The sequence below is a fragment of the Tauraco erythrolophus genome, chromosome 1 (genome assembly GCF_009769465.1).
Source record: "Tauraco erythrolophus isolate bTauEry1 chromosome 1, bTauEry1.pri, whole genome shotgun sequence".
Taxonomy (NCBI): Eukaryota; Metazoa; Chordata; class Aves; order Musophagiformes; family Musophagidae; genus Tauraco; species Tauraco erythrolophus.
This window is the reverse complement of record NC_141465.1, coordinates 16398224-16419236: the sequence shown is the minus strand read 5'-3', so window position 1 is coordinate 16419236 and position 21013 is coordinate 16398224. Positions and strand designations below refer to the sequence as shown.

The 21013-nt window shown below is 38.6% G+C and overlaps 1 protein-coding gene across 1 annotated transcript in view; it reads left to right on the top strand.

Annotated features, from left to right (window-relative positions):
* DCAF6 (DDB1 and CUL4 associated factor 6) overlaps window positions 1-21013 on the top strand; it is a 99701-nt gene that overhangs the window by 49180 nt on the left and 29508 nt on the right. Inside the window, exons 11-13 of the mRNA XM_086630119.1 lie at window positions 3564-3731; window positions 13304-13363; window positions 20592-20697. Coding sequence (XP_086486245.1) covers window positions 3564-3731; window positions 13304-13363; window positions 20592-20697 — 334 coding nt within the window. The remainder of the gene's footprint in view (window positions 1-3563; window positions 3732-13303; window positions 13364-20591; window positions 20698-21013) is intronic.

Below are 21013 nucleotides of genomic sequence, written 5' to 3'. Positions count from 1 at the left end.
CTTTGGAAAGTCACTTAAGACTCTCCATATATTCGGTTTTGAAAGGAGTAGAGGTGGGTTTTTTTTAGACAGACAGTGGATACTTTCTAATTTACTGTATCGTGTTTGATAGGTTCTTTGACTACACCTAAACAGGGTGTCAGATTGGCTGCTGATTCCTTAAAAAAGAAAATTCACCATCACACCACCTCCCACCTCCCCCCAACCTCCAAACCCACAGAAACAAACCAACCAACAAACAAATTTGTATCTGGTATTCTTTATTGCTGGATGCAGATTTTAGTATTAGGACCAGGTGTCAACTTTAAATTGTCTACAGGACTTCTGCAGGAGTAAACTTAATAGTACTATACGTTTGCACACCTAGTAAGCACCTTGTCTGGTTTGCACTGCTTTTAAAACATGTAAGTGACTGTAAAACAAGTCTTTGGGTAACATGAGCAAGTTCAGGGAGAGGGGAAGCTCCTGGGCAGAGGCAGCGGGTCATGGCAGAGCGGTAGCAGTGGGTTTATGGCTGGGTAGGCTTGAATGGGAATTTCCATTTTGCGACGTTGGTGTACTTAAGCAACCCATGAGGGTGCTCAATGATGAGAGTTTGTTTACTCACAGTACGTAGTCTATAAATGTGAAAACACTGTGCTCTGCATCAAGAACAGGATTCCCTGAGTTTGTTTAGCTGCATTTAGAGGTGAATAAAACCTGCTGCTTTTTGGGGCGACGGGACAGGGAAAGCGATAATAGGAAGAGTGGTTTGAATAGAGTGGGATTGAGTAGGAAGACCAGATAGAGGTGTGTTGTAAAAGATGGATGACTGAGGAAGCATTTTGGGAAATGGAAGAAGGAAAGCAAGAGGCTTTCAGCCATCATTTTCCTTAAAGTGGTAATAGATACAAGTTTGAACATTGTAGCAAAGAGTTAGAAAATGAAGAATATGGTTTTATGTAATGACTTATTTAGAATCAGAGCATGAATTCATACTACAGAATGGAACAGGCTTATAAACAGCTTTCCATAAATCATTTCTACAGATTTCTGTACTGAACACAGGCGCTGGTGGTAATCCTGTCTTTGAAATACCAATACGTTTGCATATGTATGATAGTTCAAATATATTTTTGGTATAGTGTTCCAGAAAATATGTCATGTGGCGAGCATTTGAGCTTCAACACCTGAATTACTTACTTCATCTCGTAATGTTTTAAAAAAGTACATGTTCAAAATACAGTCAGTACAAAAGTGGTTCAGAGCTGGAGCTTGTTGGGATAAGTCTCTTTATCTGAATGTGTATTCCAGAAGAATACAGTTGGAACATTTGAGTAGTTGCACATAATCAAGAAAATCAGTGCAAAATCTCAGTAGCCTGTTCTTGTCAGTACATTTGAATATTTTTTTTTTTAATAATGAGACAGAACAATTGGTTGAGATTTTTATGCTTGTCTCTACGGAAAAAAATAACAAATTTGTTCTCTTGCCCTACTTGGCCCATTCAGTTGAAACCATTAATTCATTTTTTAGATTAGTTTTAAGATGCTGTCGTTTTAAACCACGAATAAACATCAGATGCAATAAACTGTAGAAGATGATAATGCCTTTTTTCCCCATAAATAATATTCCAGGTACACATTGGTACCATTGGGGGCGGGAGGGGAGCAATTCACTAATTAGGACAAAGCTTAATCTTAATATGTGTTCTGATACAAGATAATTTTACTTTTAAATTTTGAATGGGAAAGTGGCAATAGCTGTTTTTTTTCTTTCCATTTCTCTTTCCTCACTATATTTGCTGGCAAAATAAACATTTGCTTAGAGATTCTGAAATGTGTTAAACAGTGTTGTCATTGAACATATTCAGGATAGTAGTTATCTCTTTACATTTTGAATTGTAGTTCTTGTTACGTCTTAAGTTGTAGATGTCTGTGAACTGACTGGAACAGAATCAGCAGCAAGTACTGAAAACTGCAATTTTAGACATCATTGAATTTCCTTAAAAGCATTTTCCAGACTGTTTGGAGTTCTAATCTCCATAAATGTTCATGGCACATCAAAACTATTAATAGCAAATCTCTTTGATGCCACATTCCTTTAAGGAAGTATATGTTTTTCTGTCTTGTTATACCTCATCAACCATAAACTGGGAGGATGTATTTCCCAGAAGTGGTCTTAGTCTGAGGACGTTGGAGCTCATAACTATTTGATATTAACTGGTGCCTGCCACTAATTTTGGAATGATTGGATTATGTCCTTGAGTTTTTCTTTTTATGAAAGAAAATGTAAAATTTGATTGCCTCACTGAGTGAATAAGAGTTACAGAAGCTTTTACTTGGATGAAAGGTTATATGCCAAGGTAATGCTCTCTAGTATTTTAACATTTCATAGTACTGTTGTTTTTGTTTTTGTTTTTGTTTTTTTCAGATTTCCTTTTATCTACAGAATACTCCAGAGTGCCCTGAATATAAATACTTTCAGGACAGGTCTAGGCTAGCAGTTTATAGCAGAACTAGCTACAGCATTTGATTTGAATAGTTTAGTCTGAATTAGCTTTTCTACCTATACTATATTATAGATGAGAGTAGTTCAACAGTGGTTCAGGTCAATGTTGTGCTTCAACTGTTGCTAATAAAGGCACAGTCTGTGTTGTGTAAAGAGAAGGGCCTGCGTAAGCGCAGGAAAACTGCAAAGAGCATGGAAGGAATAAAAAATTACTTGTACACCTAGTTTTACAGCAGTTTGCAAAAAATGGACTGGTACATGCCAAAACGGTAAACTGACAAATGAATAAAGACAAAATTATGAAAACAGTGAAGTCTCTAAAGGTGGAACTGAAAGAATAGTTTGTTAAGAGAATGATGCTAAGAACTGTTTGTAATCCAATAAATTACTTTCTCTGTAGGACCATTTAACAGTGTTTTCAGACTTTGAATCCTCACCCACTGGGAATGTCCAAGATAAAAAATGAGTTCATAGTAAGGTGTATTTTTTGGTTAGATGCTGTTCTGCCATCTGTTTCCATAGTCCCAGTTTACTTTTTTCATAGGTTTGTTTTGATCAAAATTCTACTGATTTTTTTTTTTTTTTTTTCCACATCAGGAAGCTATTGCATACATTTTGAAAACTTACCTGTAGACCACAGTTGCATAACTTTACATCACAAATGTTATTATTTGTTATGTGTATTAGGAACATGAAAATGAATACTTCTGTTGTTTGCTTTGTTTTGAATCAGTCAGGATCTATCTATTTCCATTAAATATTTCTTTGTTAAATGGTTTAAGTGTTGGAGATGGGGTGGGGGAATGTATTGTATGACATGAATCCTGAACTTTTAAGTCCTCTCATTCATGTGTTTAGGAAGAGAAAAACAGTTTCAATATTTTATTTTATGATTTCTGGATGTTAGTAAATGATTTACATATTTTTTTTTCACTTAATTATACTTAGTATCTGTTGCTTTTCTCTTTGGTCAGTCCTCTCATCCCTTCTCCCTGTTCTGTATATTGTATATTCAATGCTTTTTTCTTTTACATACTTTTTTTTTTTTTCCCCCCCTGCTCCCTGTTTGTCAGAGTTAATGGGACCTGAGTTAGCTATAATCCGTAGGGGTCTACAGCGTCTGAGGCTTAAGAAGGCAGAACAACAGAGACAGCGAGAGCTAGCTGAGGGTTCAGCGTCACAGTCCTCCTCCTCTGATCAGTCCTCCTCTAAGGGCTCCTCACAGGACCCTCAGACATCAGGTTGTTATTTGTCAAGGTTTCTTAAGCAGCTAACGTAGTTATAGTTTGTGCTGCTGTTGTTTGCTGAGATGCTTCTTTTCCAGAACAAGACAGTTAATGCACTCGCTGCTTGTCTTAGCTTGCATGTGGTGGTGTTTATCATCACATGGTAGGGAAAGAGTGATGTTGACAGTTTTCATTTGTCTAACGTGTTTGGATTATATAGCTAAACAATACTATATGGAGAAAGTTTCCTAGGTGCATGGTATCAGGTATGTGCAATGTTCGTTAGAGCAGTTGAGCAAGAAATTGCTGTGTCCTGAATAAAGTAAGGTACTTAACGCACTTGAAACTGCATTTTGGTATTAATTGTATCTGGTAATAACATTTAAGACTTGGCTCTGGTTTAGCATATGGTCTAAATCAGGGTAACAATTCAGTAAAACACAATTTTGGCACTCTTAAATGCTATGGTTCTACAGCAGGTGTAGTGAAAATACTTGTAACCAGCCAAACTCCACAGATATGCTCTCCTTTTTGAAAAGAGTGACTTTTCGTTTCACCATCCTCTTTCTCTTGTGCTATTGAGATTAAAAATTATTACAAGAAAGTCTTGGAGACGTTTATGATAAAAAGAGATATATTTGAGAAAATTAGGGTAGAAGCATGCATATGAGTAAAGAGCTAAAGCATAAACTTGAAGCAAACTTTGCCATGACACTGTGTAAAAATGAGTGAGCTGCATGCTGCGTGAAAAATCAGCATCTTTTGTGTTGAGAAATAATGTCTAGCAATGTTTCTTCTATGGATAAATTCTGTGACAGTTGAGATGTGGCTAAATTACTTACAAGGATACATTCACAGCTTGATTTGCTATTGTTTGATCTATTTGTTTATCTGGAGCCTTACAGAACAATTTGATATAACAGTGGTTAGTGCTCTAGTTACAATATGTAGTTATTGAATTTTGAATAACTTCCTACACTAGAAAATTCTACAGTGAGTTTTCAGGATGTTTGGAAACCAGTAAATCCTGGAGAGCTGTATGCTTATCCTAGGGATGGTGGCCACAGTCACCTGTTACCTGTAGGAGGAGAACAAGAGAAACACAGTATTAGCATTCTGGTAGGCAGCTGCAGTTTCCAGCCAGGAGAAAAAAAAACTACTAAAAAGCTACCAATCTGTTTTCAGCAAAGTGGACATCAGAATTTATTAACTCAAAGATATGTATTGATAGAGGCAAAACCATAGCTAGCACTTACAGTCAATAGAACGTGGTCTTCCGTTTTCTTTTTGGAATGACTTAATTTATTTTTTAGTTAATTGTTTCCTATTGAATTGAAGTTGGAAAAAAAACTTTGGTTACAACCACATCTGTAGAATTTTCACCTGGAGGTGTATCTGTGGATATTTGACAATCTCTGAAGTATGTGTTGGTCTTGGTCTTGCCCATCTCTTTCTTAGTGCTCCTTCAAGGATGCAATGTAATTCTTCCTGTTGCTTGTGGGCCAGTGTACTGTGGGATCCATACTGACACAAATTTGAAGATTTAAGCTGAGCAATTGCTTTGACTGGGAGTTAGAGATGTATTACAGTTAGTTTGGATCCACTATCACTGCTTCATGGAGTTCTGAGTTACCATGTGCTTTGAATTTTAAGTGAACTAATGGGAAAGTCCGATCGTTTTGTTTGGGATCACCAGGAAACCACAGAACACATACACAGTCTTGGAGGAAAGTAGTATTCAAATACTTAACTCATTCTTCATGAGATGACAACAAATTTGCAAATTTAACCATTTTACTTATTAAGTAATTGCTTTGAGAGATTAGATTCGCTTAGCACTATGGAAGCATTTATTTCTGGGGAGAGGAAGGGGGAACAGTTTTACTACCTGACCTCCAACTCATTAGGATGTCTGTCTTTTTGCTGTTTGGTCTGATTGCTGGAATTCGTTAGCTTCAGCATTATAGAAAGTGGAAGATTTAAAATGGGGAATTCAAATTCAAATATTTCATGTGTTCAGTCAATTATTCCTCAATAAATTTGTTAAAAGATTACATTAGCTTTTCCCCTTCTACTTGTATGTGTAAATATAAGAAATTCCTGTTGTTCTTCATCAGCTTCTTTCATTGTATTCCTCCTTCCCGAATCATAGAATCGTTAGGGCTGGAAGGGACCTTCAAAGGCCATCTAGTCCAACCCCCCTGCAAGGAACAGGGATATCTCCAACTAGATCAGGTTGCTCAGGGCCTCATCCAACCTGGCCTTGAACATCTCCAGGGATGGAGCATCCACCACCTCTCTGGGCAACCTGTTCCAGTGTTCTACAACTCTCATGGTAAAAAATTTTTTCCTAATATCCAACCTGAATCTACCTCCCTCTATTTTAAAACCATTACCCCTTGTCCTATCACAACTGGCCCTCCTGAACAGCCTCTCCCCATCTTTCTTGTAGGCCCCCTTGAGGTACTGGAAGACCACTATAAGGTCACCCCGGAGCCTCCTCTTCTCCAGGCTGAACAGCCCCAACTCTTTCAGCCTGTCCTCATAGGAAAGGTGCTCCAGCCCTCTTATCATCTTCGTGGCCCTCCTCTGGACCCTCTCCAACTGGTCCATGTCCTTCTTATGTTGGGGACTCCAGAACTGGACACAGTACTCCAAGTGAGGTCTCATGAGGGCAGAGTAGAGGGGGAGAATCACCTCCCTTGACCTGCTGGCCACGCTCCTCTTGATGCAGCCCAGGACGCGGTTGGCCTTCTGGGCCACAAGAGCACATTGCTGGCTCATATTGAGCTTCTTGTCCACCAGTACTCCCAAGTCCTTCTCCTCAGGGCTGCTCTCAATCCATTCTCCGCCCAGTCTGTATTTGTGCCTGGGATTGCCACGACCCAGATGTAGGACCTTGCATTTGGCCTGGTTAAACTTCATGAGGTTCATACGGGCCCACCTCTCCAGCCTGTCGAGGTCCCTCTGGATGGCATCCCTCCCTTCCAGCGTGTCAACGGCACCACACAGCTTGGTGTCATCGGCGAACTTGCTGAGGGTGCACTCCATGCCACTGTCCACGTCACCAACAAAGATGTTGAAGAGGGCCGGGCCCAACACGGACCCCTGAGGGACGCCACTCGTGACCGGTCTCCACTTGGACATCGAGCCGTTGACCACTACTCTCTGAGTGCGGCCATTGAGCCAATTCCTTATCCACCGAGTGGTCCATCCATCAAACCCATGCCTCTCTAGTTTAGAGAGAAGAATGTCATGCGGGACAGTGTCAAAAGCTTTGCACAAGTCCAGGTAGATGACATCCATTGGTCGACCCTTGTCCACCGATGCTGTCACCCCGTCGTAAAAGGCCACCAAGTTGGTCAGGCACGATCTGCCTTTGGTGAAGCCATGTTGGCTGTCACCCACCACCTCCTTGCTCTCCTTGTGCTTTAGCATGGTTCCCAGGAGAATCTGCTCCATGACCTTGCCAGGCACAGAGGTGAGGCTGACCGGCCTGTAGTTGCCCGGGTCCTCCTTGTTCCCCTTTTTAAAAATGGGGGTTATGTTCCTTCTCTTCCAGTCATCGGGGACCTCGCCAGACCGCCACGACTTCTCAAATACAATGGCCAGTGGCTTGGCAACTTCATCCGCCAGTTCCTTCAGGACCCGCGGATGGATCTCATCAGGTCCCATGGACTTGTGCACCTTCAAGTTCCTCAGATGTTCCCGAACCTGCTCTTCAAGTACAGTGGGCGGTGGTTCATCCTCACAGTCCCTGCTAGTTCTTTCCACAGCTTGGGTGGTAAGACAAGAGGTTTTATCAGTGAAGACTGAGGCAAAAAATTCATTGAGTACCTCAGCCTTCTCTATGTCCCGGGTAGCCAGAGCACCAGTATCCTTCCAGAGGGGGCCTACATTCTCCTTGGACTTCCTTTTGTCCCCTACATACCTATTCCCTCCTATTATGGGAGGGAACAAAGGAAATTGGTTTCTTTTGATTGAGGAATCCAGAACACCTTTACCTTGTCTATTTACTTTTTAAGATTTCTGCACTCTGAACTTGGAAATATTCTCTGTATTTGCTCATTTCTTTTTCTGCAAGTTACTTTTTATTCCCTTTTTCTGACCTCCCAAGACTTATTTTTGGAAGATGTGTATCTGCAATCTATTCCTTTGGAAAACCAGAGCTGCATATTTCTGGTCTCTTGCTTCTTCATAGAGACAATTGTTTTCCAACCCTGTGGTAAGCTGACATTTCAGAAATGTGGTAGGAGAAAAAGAAATTCTTATTTTGTGGGATTTTTTTTTTAATAATAAATTCCCATACAGAGACAATCTCTATCTCTTTTTTTCTACAAAAATGTGACCCCAGATTGTGTCTACTACTATGTGAAATGGCATCATAGCCTCTGGCCGAGGATTGCAGGTTCTCAATCCCTACTCTGGCAAAACTTGTATAATTTACACTTGCAATTTTTTGAAGAATTCGGTGTGAGAGTAGGGCCATTTCTTCTGACCTTTGTTTCATTCTTGATCCTTATCTTTGCAATCACAGAAGCTCAATTATAGCTGTAAACACAGGCTGTAGAAAAAAATACTCCAGCCATGTAAGAAATTACCCGTAGAAAAGGTCAAGAGAGAAAGCTTTTCCAGGTTTAATAGAAAATTAGACTATATGTTAGTTATTCTGTCTCCATGTCTAAGGACTTGTAATAGTTACATGAGGATTTGTAAGCTGTATCTGTAATAGTTAACCATCACTATTTAGAAAAATATGGTCAAAAGTTTATGTTGTTGTTGAATGTGAAAGTGAGTTAACTGACTAATGATTCACAGGGGCTGATTTGACACTGAGGAAAAAGATACTTCATCCTCAGATGACAGAGACTTTGTTTTAGTGGATATCTCTCATTGTGTGAATTTGGCAGAGTTTTAGAAGCAAAATATGCTGCATGTATCAGGGTTATTTTGTCTTCAAGCATTTGCTTATGTATTGAACAGATTCAGATTTTTTTGATAGACGCTTTATTTAATTAGGGAACTATGGTAAGTTGTTGGGGCTTTTTTTATGATATACTTTCTCTAACAAATCCTAGTTTTGAGTTACTCACGTTTTTTTGGCATTTCATAAAAATTTAGATCCTGTGCAATATTTATTCAACAGCATATATGTTCTATATGCAAACTACAATGAAAGTAAACCTTTTTAACCTGTTATTGCTGCTCTGCGCAGTGCTGATATGCCATGTATACATCGCCATTACCTACGTCACTCCTCCTTTTGCAAACTTGTAAGTGAATTGAATGCAATTTGAGAAGTTACAGAAACGTGATGTGCCGGGTCCTGCACTTGGGCCACAACAACCTCCTGCAGCTTTACGGCTTGGGGAAGTGTGGCTGGAAAGCTGCACAGCAGAGAAGGACCTGGGGGTGCTGGTCGGCAGCCGATTGAACATGAGCCAGCAGTGTGCCCAAGCAGCCAAGAAAGCCAACGGAATCCTGGCATGTATCAAAAACAGTGTGGCCAGCAGGAGCAGGGAAGTGATTGTCCCCCTGTACTCAGCACTGGTGAGGTCACACCTGGAGTATTGTGTCCAGTTTTGGGCCCCTCACTTCAAGAAGGACGTTGAGGCGCTGGAGCGGGTTCAGAGAAGGGCAACAAAACTAGTGAAGGGTTTAGAGAACTTGTCCTATGAGGAGCGACTGAGGGAGCTGGGACTGTTTAGTCTGGAGAAGAGGAAGCTCAGGGGGGACCTTATCGCTCTCTACAATTACCTGAAAGGAAGTTGTAGGGAGATGGAAGTCGGTCTCTTCTCCCACTTTATGAATGACAGGACGAGAGGGAATGGCCTCAAGTTGCACCAGGGGAAATTTAGGTTAGGTAACAGGAAGAATTTCTTTACAGAGAGGGTTGTGAAGTATTGGAACAGGCTGCCCAGGGAGGTGGTGGAGTCCCCATCCCTGGAGGTATTTAAAAACCGTGTAGATTTGATGTTGAGCAACATGGTTTAGGGACCCTGACGGTGCAGGGTGAATGGTTGGACTCGATGATCTTGAAGGTCTCTTCCAACCAGACGATTCTATGATCCATCTGATCTTGAAGTGAAAAAGAAAAAAATAAATCGGTTTTATAGATTGATATGCATCAGAGATTCCTGTGGTGGTCAGTGTGCGTAATCTTACCCATAAAAATATGAAGTAATGTGAGCCTTTCTTTTTTTGAGGAAAAATTAATTTTACTTAGACTGCATTTATTGTGGACGTATTGCAGAACCTGTCATGCTTATTGGCTTTGATGCTTTTCTTTTAAAACTTTGGTTGTTTCAAAAGTCTATATGATCAGTGTCTTTAAAGTGGAACAAATTGGACCTTCATTTCTTTGTTAAAGCTTTCTGCGAAGAACAAGGGGATGCCTGCGGTCTTTATTGCTAGATTCTGGTGCTCTTTGTAAACACTGAGATGCAGAAATGTGCCTATTTGAAGTCCAAAATATGTAACTGAGAGCTTATTCACTGTGCAAAGCAATTATTCCTAGTTATTAAAACAAGTATTTCGTTTCTTTGATTAAGGTCTGCTATACGTACCATGTTTAGAACTTTAAAAGCAGTCTCGCTGCTTCAGGCCTGACTCTCACACTGGAGCTGGTGTTATAGTGATATAAGGAAGAAAATTTTTTCATCTAAAACAATAGAAGTGGCATGCTAATATTTTGATGAAGTCAGGTGCTGATTGCCCAAACGATAGGAAGATCCTTCAGTGTATAACTGACTTTAAAATTATCTTCTATTTTCTGTTTGAGGTTCCCCAAATTTATGAATCTCCAGTTCCCTCTTTAAGTGGTGTTCCAGTTTAGAATGTACTGGTGATATTACAACCAGTGGTGAACTGCATGGGGATGTAGACCCAGCCTGTGGAGGCTCAGGTAAGAGTTTGGATTTTTGTTTGTTTTTTTAACTATATGGCACAGTTTTGGTAATACTTTTTTCAAAAGCTTTATCAGAAATTATGAAAGTACGTTTTCAGAATTTTTACAAAACAAAGCCATATATTAAAAAAAGAGGCATTTACCTGAACTTCTCTAGGCTGGTTTCATGGTCATGTTTATTTCCCTGCCTGAGGTGTGGGGTTCCAGGCTGCGGTGCCACTTCAAGGGGTGCTGGTGATCTGTGGCTTCAGGGGATGTGAAAAAAGAAAAAAAAGTGAGTTTTAAATTGCTACAAACTGAGCGCTTTTCTTAACCATGTTAATTGGAATATTTAGGATTCTTCCTTTATGTTGTTTAGAAATTCTCATGTTACAATTTTGTGAATGCACTTGACTTGTAAGAAGACATCAAAATATTAGTGAAATGTGGGAGGTTTAAGCCTGCATTGCCATGGACTACTACCTAGGAAATCTCTCATCTTCACTTACTGTGATTGAATGATGCACATGGTAAAACATATCTGCCTTTTACTCACTATTTCATAATGTGAGGTCTTAATAAAATTTAAAAGTGCTGATATGGATAGAAAATGTAATTTCTAATGTTTATAGTTAAAGTATGTTAGTTCGGTTATATTTCTTCTGTTCATCTTGGTCTGAATTAAAGAGCTGATGAGATTAGCTTTTCCAGCCAAGTAAAATGTTTGGTAGCATGATATACCTTTTAAAAAAGGACATATAAGCTTATAGAAAGAATTAGAGTGCAAGAACAGACCGCGATTGAGACTGTCTTCTGTCATTAGACTTCTCAGCTTGCTGACCAAGACCTCTCCTCCCTTTAGCACTTTTGATACAAGTTAATCCCAGTCATGAGCTTCCTAACTGTGAGTCAGAGATCAAAGCCAGTCTGCCCTTGAAAGGGGCGTACCGATTCCCGTGCTGAGTCAGCTGGAATACGAGTAGATCCTCTTATGACCTGGTGCATCTTTACACCAGCTTTTTGCTCTGATTTACATTCTAAAAGGTGGATTACTACTCCATTGAAAAAACTCCTCTGTGAATACTTCTAAATTAGAAATTATATGCAAAACATGCTTCGGTTTTGCAAAGTGAAATGAAATATTAATGTTATGAGCCTCATACTTAAGAGCTGTGTCCCACCTAAATCTAGATACGGCAGATTCTGTGGTCTGGCTTAGGGGTATTTGGTGCAAGGCATGAGCATGGATGAACAAAGGTGAAGACAAAACAGGACCAATTTTATGTTCCCCAGTTATGGAAATAAAATGTATAAGCCCAGTTACCCAAATGAGCCAGCCTCCAAAACACACTGAGCTTGCCTCAGACTCTCCTGGTCTTTCTTCTTCACTCCTCCGCTACGCTAGGTATCAATATAACAAAGGAACAGACTGAGATTCTTGCACCAATGGCTGGGAATGAAGTATCATTGGAGGATACGTATTTAAATCAGCTTTGTCAGTTTAGCAGGTTTTATGTCTGTGCTACAAAATAGGTCATGCTGGTGGTTCTGGCCCAAACCTGGAAGTGAGCTTGCTGTAGGAGAGTGTATTATTTCGTTGCTTTCCTTGTATAGGATTTAAATTTATCTTAAAAGTCCTTTAGCATGCTGTGATGTTCTCAGACTATGACTCAGTTATAATACAGGATATTAAATCCATTTAGCTTAGCGTGAATATGTTTATAACAGAAGATTAACAAATGGAACCAAGATATGGTAGCCTAGCCAGTATCTTTGAAATACTGCACTAATTCATGTACATCAGCTCATCTTAAGATAATACAGAAGTAAGATCTGGTATTCAGAGGTGACAAGGAAAATAGACTCACAGAAGATACTGAATGTTACGTCTGTCATTTCTCTGCACAATGAATGATGTGCTGGTCATAGTTATTAACTGGTAGTGTCCAGTAGAAAAAAAATGCAATTAATTGCTGGAGGTTTTGGGTTGGTTTTGTTTGTTTTCTTTTTTTTTTTTTTTTCCTCTGTGATTAGATGAGGAATTTTATAAGACTGACTGGTGTGGTACTGTGATAAACTCATAAAGACATATTCTTAGTCATCAGATGCCACAGAAGTATAGCATCTGGGAAAGGAGAACTATCGAACTGTCATATAAATGGGTTGTATTTTGGTGCTTTAATGTTTTAAAAACAGTCTATATGCTATTATATCTGTAAACAGTCTCATCTTTTACATTTTATGCTCATAGATATAAATATTGAAGATACTGATATGCCATTGAGTATTCTATGTTGAAGTATAAATATTCTGAAATTTACATTTAGCACATGGTTTGTCGTTTGGTTGTTGGAGCAAAGGCTTTAGGACTCAAGACTCTTCAGTGTTTTTCCTGACATATTAGAAATTTGAAGAACGTAGCACAATCTTTGGTAACGGAGAGGCATTTTTAATATCAACGTGTCAGTAAGCTTCACGCTGTTCAATGACTACCTAAAGAATTCCAGAACAATTTGAAACAAGTGGCTTTGCTTCTGTCATGCCTAGAAAATGCAGTACGGCTGGCTGCTCATAAAACAAACCCGAAGCTTCCTTATGTTGCTGCTTTCTGTTTTTTATTTTAAACTAACATATGATCGTGACATTGCTGTGCAGTTCTCTGCTGCTTATGTTTTAAGTTGAAATCTCATTTTTGTTTCAGATTCTCCTTCTTCTGTGGTTAACAAACAGCTTGGATCCATGTCACTTGATGAGCAACAGGGTGCGTGTGACAGGAAATGCGCTATACCCAGCCATAGTTGATTGCAATGCTTCCTTTTAAAATTGCCTTTCATGATGATAAACAGTCTAAAAATGCTGTTCATCTACATAAAGTAGAATTCTGTAAGCAGATCTGCTGGAAACTCATTAATTATTTAATTCTCAATACAAGTAAGAGAGTGAGGTTAATTGTTGTTTTCAAAAGCCATCCTATGCTCAATTCTTAATGCGTTCAATGTAGGTACAGTAAATGTCTTGTGTACTCTACAGACATTTTGAATTTTGTTTTAAATGCAAAGTAAAATTAATTCTTTAAACAGTCTTTTTCTGAATGGTTCTTCTTGGATCAAAGTGCAAATATCAAGATTGTGTCATATAATGCCAAAGTAATTTATCTTATGCAAGCCAGATGTGCAGCTTTGTTACGTTTGCACAGTTTGAGTAACTCAAGAGCACTTATTGCACTTAGGTGCATATTACCTCTGTAACCACTTGTCCTACACCCCTTCTGCTAAACGAGTGCTAGTGTTTCTCTGTAGATGACCTATAGTCTGGTGGTAGAAAGAATGCTTTTGAGCTTTCTCTATGCCCATTGTTCATCAGTCTTCAAATCGTGAGCAGTGAAGTGGGCCATTGGTGACCCTGCTGAAGCAATGTCACCTATAGTGAATATTTATACCTGAATAATTAATGAGTGATAGATGGTAGTTTAAAAATAGATTTCCATACACTCTGCTTTATGCTTACTTCCATATCATAGCCTCTGTAGAGATTTAATAGCTCAAATCCCACAGAAGAGCTGGCTGTTTCATCTTGTTTCACATTCTAAACTAGAATGCCGTTTTGAAATTCCATTTCTGAAAAATAGACCGTTTGGCAACTGTTGAGATTATGGTTTATTTTAGGATGCCAGAACATTTGGGAAAAAATCGAACTGCATTTTATATTGACAAAATTTGTGGAATCACGTGATGAAATAGCCTTAAACTTCAATGTGTAAATTTGCCGATTATTCATGTTTCAGTAGTCTACATCACTCCCAATAGTCAGGTTTAGCTAGAAAACTTGCTTATAATTAGTGGGCAAGTTATGCTGTCTTTTATGAACTCAGAATAAAGCATTATTTGATAAGAGTAGAATAAACTAGAATTAACATTAAAAGTTTATATGTTTACTGAAGTTCTTACAACTGCAAAAATTTTGGAAAACTGATAAATAGTTCCGTAAAGTTGTGAATTAAGCCCATTTGACAACAAAGATAAAACCAGAAGTTTTGATCCCAGAAATCAGTTTCCAAATCTCCGTCAGATTCCTCTTCAGGCAGGGTCAGTTGCCTTAAAACTAGTTTGTGTATTACTGTTGTTAATTGCATAGTTGTAATAGGCCCATAGTTGAAATAGACTCTTGGGACTTTTGTTTCTAATAATTTTTTCCTGCATTAAAATATTACTTGAACTAATGTGAAGAGGTTTCCTGTCATAAAAGCACTTCAGTTTTTTTAATATGCAAAAAAAAGTCAAAAAAACATTTGTTTATCCAGACTTTATTGGTAGACCAATTCTGTGATTGTTTTAAGGCAATGTTTTTCTGTTGTGATGGTAAGCATCACCTGAAGAGACACAGAATGTTTCTTCTAGTTTGGAAAACCAGGAATTTGGAAAAGAAATTTATTAAGAAATCTATTGACCCAGTGATAACCAGAAAGGACAATTTGCTGATATCCAGTTGGATTTTTGAAGTTAAACTGCTTTAGTTTCACTTCGTATTTGAACAGAAATCTAAATCTCAAAAAAGTATAAGTAGCTGAAGGAAGTCATATCAGTTCTTTTTACATAGCAGTGCTTTTTCTTTCTTGTTCTTGTCTTTTCTTAATTTGTTACTGAATCAGCTATCTTCTGTTGGACCAGTCTCTCTTGTTGGCATTTATGTTTTAAGACTGTTTCTAGATTTAAAGATCTTCTGATACTTATTACAAACATATAAATTTATAGTGCCATTATTCTGACAGTCCAGCAGAAGCTTTAAGTCATTCCCATCTGTACAGAATTACAGGGATCTACACTGGATTTTTAATTTTTATTTTTTAATTTTTTTTTAGTGTGATTGTAGTAATGGAGGGTGACTGCTAGATTTGTTGCAGTGTAAGGGCAGTGTTATGACTGTAGGGTACTGCCTGAATTAGTATGGTTAAAGAGGGAACTTAAAGCCAGAGAACTGGCTTGGTAACTTTGAAGTGTAAATGTGTGTAAGCATCCCATACCATCTTAATGCTGCTTCCTACATACATAGAAGCCATACTGATTACTGATATTTCTAGATATTTCCAAGTTAGCGCGAGAGTTTAGTAGTGCCGTATGGTGATGTCTATACCAGACTGTTCAGTGCCACGTTAGAGATACTTGAGCTGGCTCAGAACAAGCTGGTGTGTCAGCTATGACACAGTTAGTTCCTCATAAACAGGACGGTAAGACCTTGAAACTGTATTGGCATGTTTAGTGTCCCACCTAACTATCTCTGCCTCCCAGTCAGGCAAACTGGTTGAGCATTGGTATGCACACAGAGCTTTCCAGATCTATAGTGAGCTCTGCAGGTACAAGAGTTACAAGAATTTCCGATGTGTGCTATGTTGTAAGGCACAGTGTGGTCTGTACTGCCTCCTTCGGTAAAGTGCAGTGCAGTACTACATCTAATCAGCATAGGAATCGTCTAGACAAAGAAATTGTATGCCTTGGGCTATAGATTAGGCTGGTCCAAAGCGCAACATGAGCCGTCAATGTGCGCTGGCAGCCCAGAAAGCCAACTGTATCCTGGGATGTATCAAAAAGAGCGTGGCCAGCAGGTCGAGGGAAGTGATTCTGCCCCTCTACTCAACTCTCGTGAGACGCCACCTGGAATACTGTGTTTCAGCTCTGGAGTCCCCAACACAAGAAGGACATGGAGCTACTGGAACGAGTCCAGAGGAGGGCCACGAAGATGATCCGAGGGCTGGAGCACCTCTGCTATGAAGACAGGCTGAGAGAATTGGGGCTGTTCAGCCTGAAGAAGAGAAGGCTTGGGGGTGACCTTATAGCAGCTTTCCAGTACCTAAAGGGGGCCTACAGGAAAGCTGGAGAGGGACTTTTTACAAGGGTGTGTAGTGATAGGACAAGAGGCAATGGATTTAAATTGAAAGAGGGCAGATTTAGATTAGATATAAGAAAGAGATTTTTCACTCTGAGGGTGGTGAGGCAGTGGAACAGGTTGCCCGGAGAAGTTGTGGCTGCTCCATCCCTGGAAGTGTTCAAGGTCAGGTTGGATGAGGCTTTGGGCAACCTGGTGTAGTGGAGGGTTTCCCTGCCCATGGCAGGGGGATTGGAACTAGATGATCTTTAAGGTCCCTTCCAACCCTAACCATTCTATGATTCTATGATTGTCGGTCTTACCTTAGACACCACTGTGCCATGTGCTGACTGATACCAGTGTAGCATTGTTCAGTCAGCCAGTATTCCTCACTGTATAACGGAATCTTCACCCTTCCCTCTGAGTTCAGCTGCTTCTGATGAATTTTCATGTGTTAAGCCTTCCCATGGGATTCCTATTTTCTGAAATACACCACTTGTTTTCTCTTTTTTGGATCAATTTTTCTCCCTTCAGACATAACTCTGTTTTTCACCTGGAATATAACCGTATGTTCAGAATGTACAAAGCTGATTTTCTTACGAGGAGATCATGATTAGTGCTGAATAGGAATTATTTTGGAAGTTTTTTCTTGAAATTTAACTATCCTCTTCTCATGGGGTTGACAATAGTCTAGTGAATAGCGTAGCATTTGAGATATAGGAAACTAGTTTGAAGTTCCTTACAATGTTAGTTTAACTAGGTAATGCAATCTGTAGACCTGTCTTTCTGCACTTACCACTTGGTAGTTAAGAGCCCCAATCTTTGTGAAGTTACACTTGCACAGGTTCATTTTCTAAGGGAAAAAGTGTGTATGAGGGGTAGGTATTGCTTTCAGTTGTCAGGTTCGGTTCTTAAAAAAAGAATGAGGTTATGAATGAAATTTTGTCTTCAGTTTTAAGGGTGGTGGTTTAAAGGTACCTTCCTCCTGTAGGCACCTGGAAAATGGACCGTTTCATGGGAAGGTGTGTTCTAGGACAGGGTTGCTTACGAAATAAGACTGTACGTTGTTGATAGTAACTTTAAAGAACAATGTGTTTGGCTGTAAAAGTTTTAAGGTATTTTTGAGGAATTTGGAATAGAGTTTAGTAAGGTGTTGACAAGCTACAACTTTCTCTTGGAGCAATTATTACCCTACTAAAGCTTGCAATCAGATGCATAGTTGTGGCAATAACTCTCCTCTAAATCACAGAACTCTACAACTTTTCCTCTTCTTCCCTTTGTTTTTTATCAATGTGAAGTAGATCTGACCTGATGGGATGAACCTAGTAGTGAAAGAGAACAGCATGCTTCATTCTGATCTAGTCCATCTTTGGCAATCTCTCTGAAAACAGAGTTCATGACTTCAGGATTTTATGTTGCTTCTCTAAAAGAATGTTCAATTATGTACTAGGCAAAGCTTATCAGCTTTCTTTACTGAGGCTCACATTCAGCTTTCATCAGCAGTGTAAGTTTAATATAAAATAGTGAACTACACAACCAGTTTTGTGCAGTTTATTATCAGATTCTTGTCTCATCTGTCTCTTTAAAAGTTTCTTGTTCTTAGTAGTGTCGATTTCATGCCCTAAAGCTAGATGAAAGAAGAAATTGACCCAATCCAAATTGTAGCTTGTGTTATTGTAGACTTGAGGAAAAAATTATTACACAAAATGCTTTAACACCTATCTGTCTCTAGAAATTTTGAAAAAATAATTTCTCAGTTAGTGCCTTTTTTGGATAAGTCTACAGCAATTCTTCCAACTTTTTGAGTGTGAATGAATATGAGCATTGCTTCCACAGTAAGCGTGGTCGGCAGACAGACTTCAAGCATCTTGGTTTAAGTTTTTGATGTTGGGATTTTAAGACAGGAAAGCACTGTTATGATAATGTGATCTGACCTTCGTAACACAAGCCTAATATTCAGTTGGGTTCTTTATAGGATAGCCATGTTTGGTTACTTTGGTCAGTAATGTTAACTAGTTTTGTGCTGAAGCAAATGTTGCATAGCAGTATCAAGCTACAGTACAGTCATCGTTTGGTGGCTGTCTTGGACTAGTCAAGGCAGTAAGCTCTCTGCCTTTACCTGAGTTCCAGATTCAAAGATATGTCTTGTCTGTACCTATTATAAGGAAGGTAAAGCATTCTCCAACTATGTCATTCTTCACTCTTTCATTGTCCAGCTCCTGATGACTTGTGCAGTTTGTTGGAACGATCAATATTTGTACTTGCTTAGGAAAGGGGCTCAAAGATCGAACAGACTTTTATACTGAGAGATGCGCATCTGCTTAGTTAAAAAGAACTTGTCATTTCTGTTCAAAATATTATATATGCCACTATAAAGTATTTTCTTACATTTGTTTCTTTTCTTACACAGTTTATTTCAGGAACTGGAAACCTTGCTTGTGATCAGTTTTACCCTCGCTGCACTCTAACAAGAGTGTAAACAAGAGTGTAACTGGAACCTTTGTTTTAGAGAGGCTATGAGCTGTTTTCTGTGTAGAATGAGGTCCATGCCATACGTATGATTGGGATCATGATTGTAATTTATTAATTCTCTTTCACATGAAAATATTTTAATTTTTCTTAGAGACTTTTTAGGTTTGGATTTTTTTTGTTTGTTTGTTTTTAATTTTTCTTCAGAATATGTAGAAATGCATATTAAAAGTTCTTTAGAGCAGCTGATCACTGCTGTGATCCTGTGAATGGGCTTCTGCCTGTCAGCAGTTTAAAAATATGAGCACGTATTTAAAACTATGAGAACAATCTTAAGTTCAATTCTTACGTGCTGTTTCACAGCTCCTACAACTTAACTGTATTTTTTAAAAATAAATATCTTGTGGCAGTATTGTAACCATTATTGTTTTATTAATAGCCTTTTCAGTGGGGGAATTTGTAGGTTTGTGCTTGAATCAAATGTTAGATTTTAATTGACGTTTACCTGAAGATGATCTGAAGCTTTTACTTTATTATAAGTGTCAATATGCTGCTGATACTACAAGTATACTTATAATCAAATTTCTGTACTCTGTAAACTAGAGAAAATATGGCATGGTTTTGTCCAAACAGTCCTGAAATAAAAAGCTCAGCATTCATGAAAAACAAGACTACTTAGCCTACTTAGCGATCATTTGAGTGGTGCCTGGTGCTAACTAAACTCTCCCATCTGAGTTCTGAGAGAATGGCACCTCTGTAGTGAGGCTTAATCTGATGCCACTTTCCATTGGCTATTTAGCATTGCTCAAGACCAACTTCAGTATTAATGGCAATTGTGCCGTGCATGTAGATAGATTATGACTATGAATTTTACTCAAGGGTGGTGGATGGCTGGATGTCACTGAGCAGTTCTGTTTTGAAGAAGCCCACTGAACATTCTTAAAACTATATATGCCGCAGATGTTTAGCAGACTTGCAGTGGTTTTCAATTTGATTCACTTCTGTTGCTTTTGGATATTGTGAATAGTTTGTTTTGCAAGTGCTGCTCATCTGCTTACATTTGTTATAGTATGAAAGGGTTTTTTTTAATCTTGAAGCTCTCAGAACATGAATTTGCAGTGGTTTTAGGACAGCTGGCTGAGAATTTACAGCAAGTCTAAGGATATTGTTAATTGACTTGGTTCTAAGTAGAAAAAAAAAAGAATGGTGATTTTTCTAGGCCACTGATTGTGACTAGATCTCATCACCTTTTTTTCGTATGTATTTACTGAGGCAAAAAAGACCACCACTTTCAAAAGCGTTTCATATTCTTTTTATTAATATACTTGCTAGGAAAGGAATCTGCTTATAAAGGATAATATTGTGTGTACACATACCTATCTGCAATTTTATTTACCTGCATGTTAAAGGACAGCATCTTCTTTGTTTGCTTTTATAAATACAAATAACTTCAGGCCATTTTTAAAGTATTGCAAATTTGGTGTGTTTACTCTGAAACTTTTTAACTTCTTGCTTGGGCTGTAAGAGATCTTAAATAGATGTTGTATGTGTTGCTAGCACATTTGGCCTTTGTTCAGATACTTAAATGAATCTTCAGAATTATAACAGCCTTATGTATATTACTGATGCTCATCCAAACTTTATCAACTCCGTATTTACAGAGAGTGATAAGCCGCGAACAGGAACAGGTGAACCAGTTTTAAGTTTGCACTACAGTACAGAAGGAACGACTACAAGCACAATAAAACTGGACTTCACTGATGAGTGGTAAGAACTTAATTTTGTTTTTTACTGGTTATTGATCGGCACATATAACTAACACTCATGTAGCATAGATCCAGATAAATTATTTCTAGGTGTATATGGACAATTCGAAATGGCTGTAGTCCTTAATGCATTCAAGACAGTCATACTTTAATATGAAATCTATGCAAGAGGGTTTTTTGTGATATTTACTGTGAATTTTTAATGCTAACATAGTTTGAAACATGCTATCTTCATCAAACTCTAGCAGAACATTAGTGTTCACTAATCTTACTAACGCAGGGTAGTACAGTGATGGGAAGGTGGTCCAGGTGCTAGT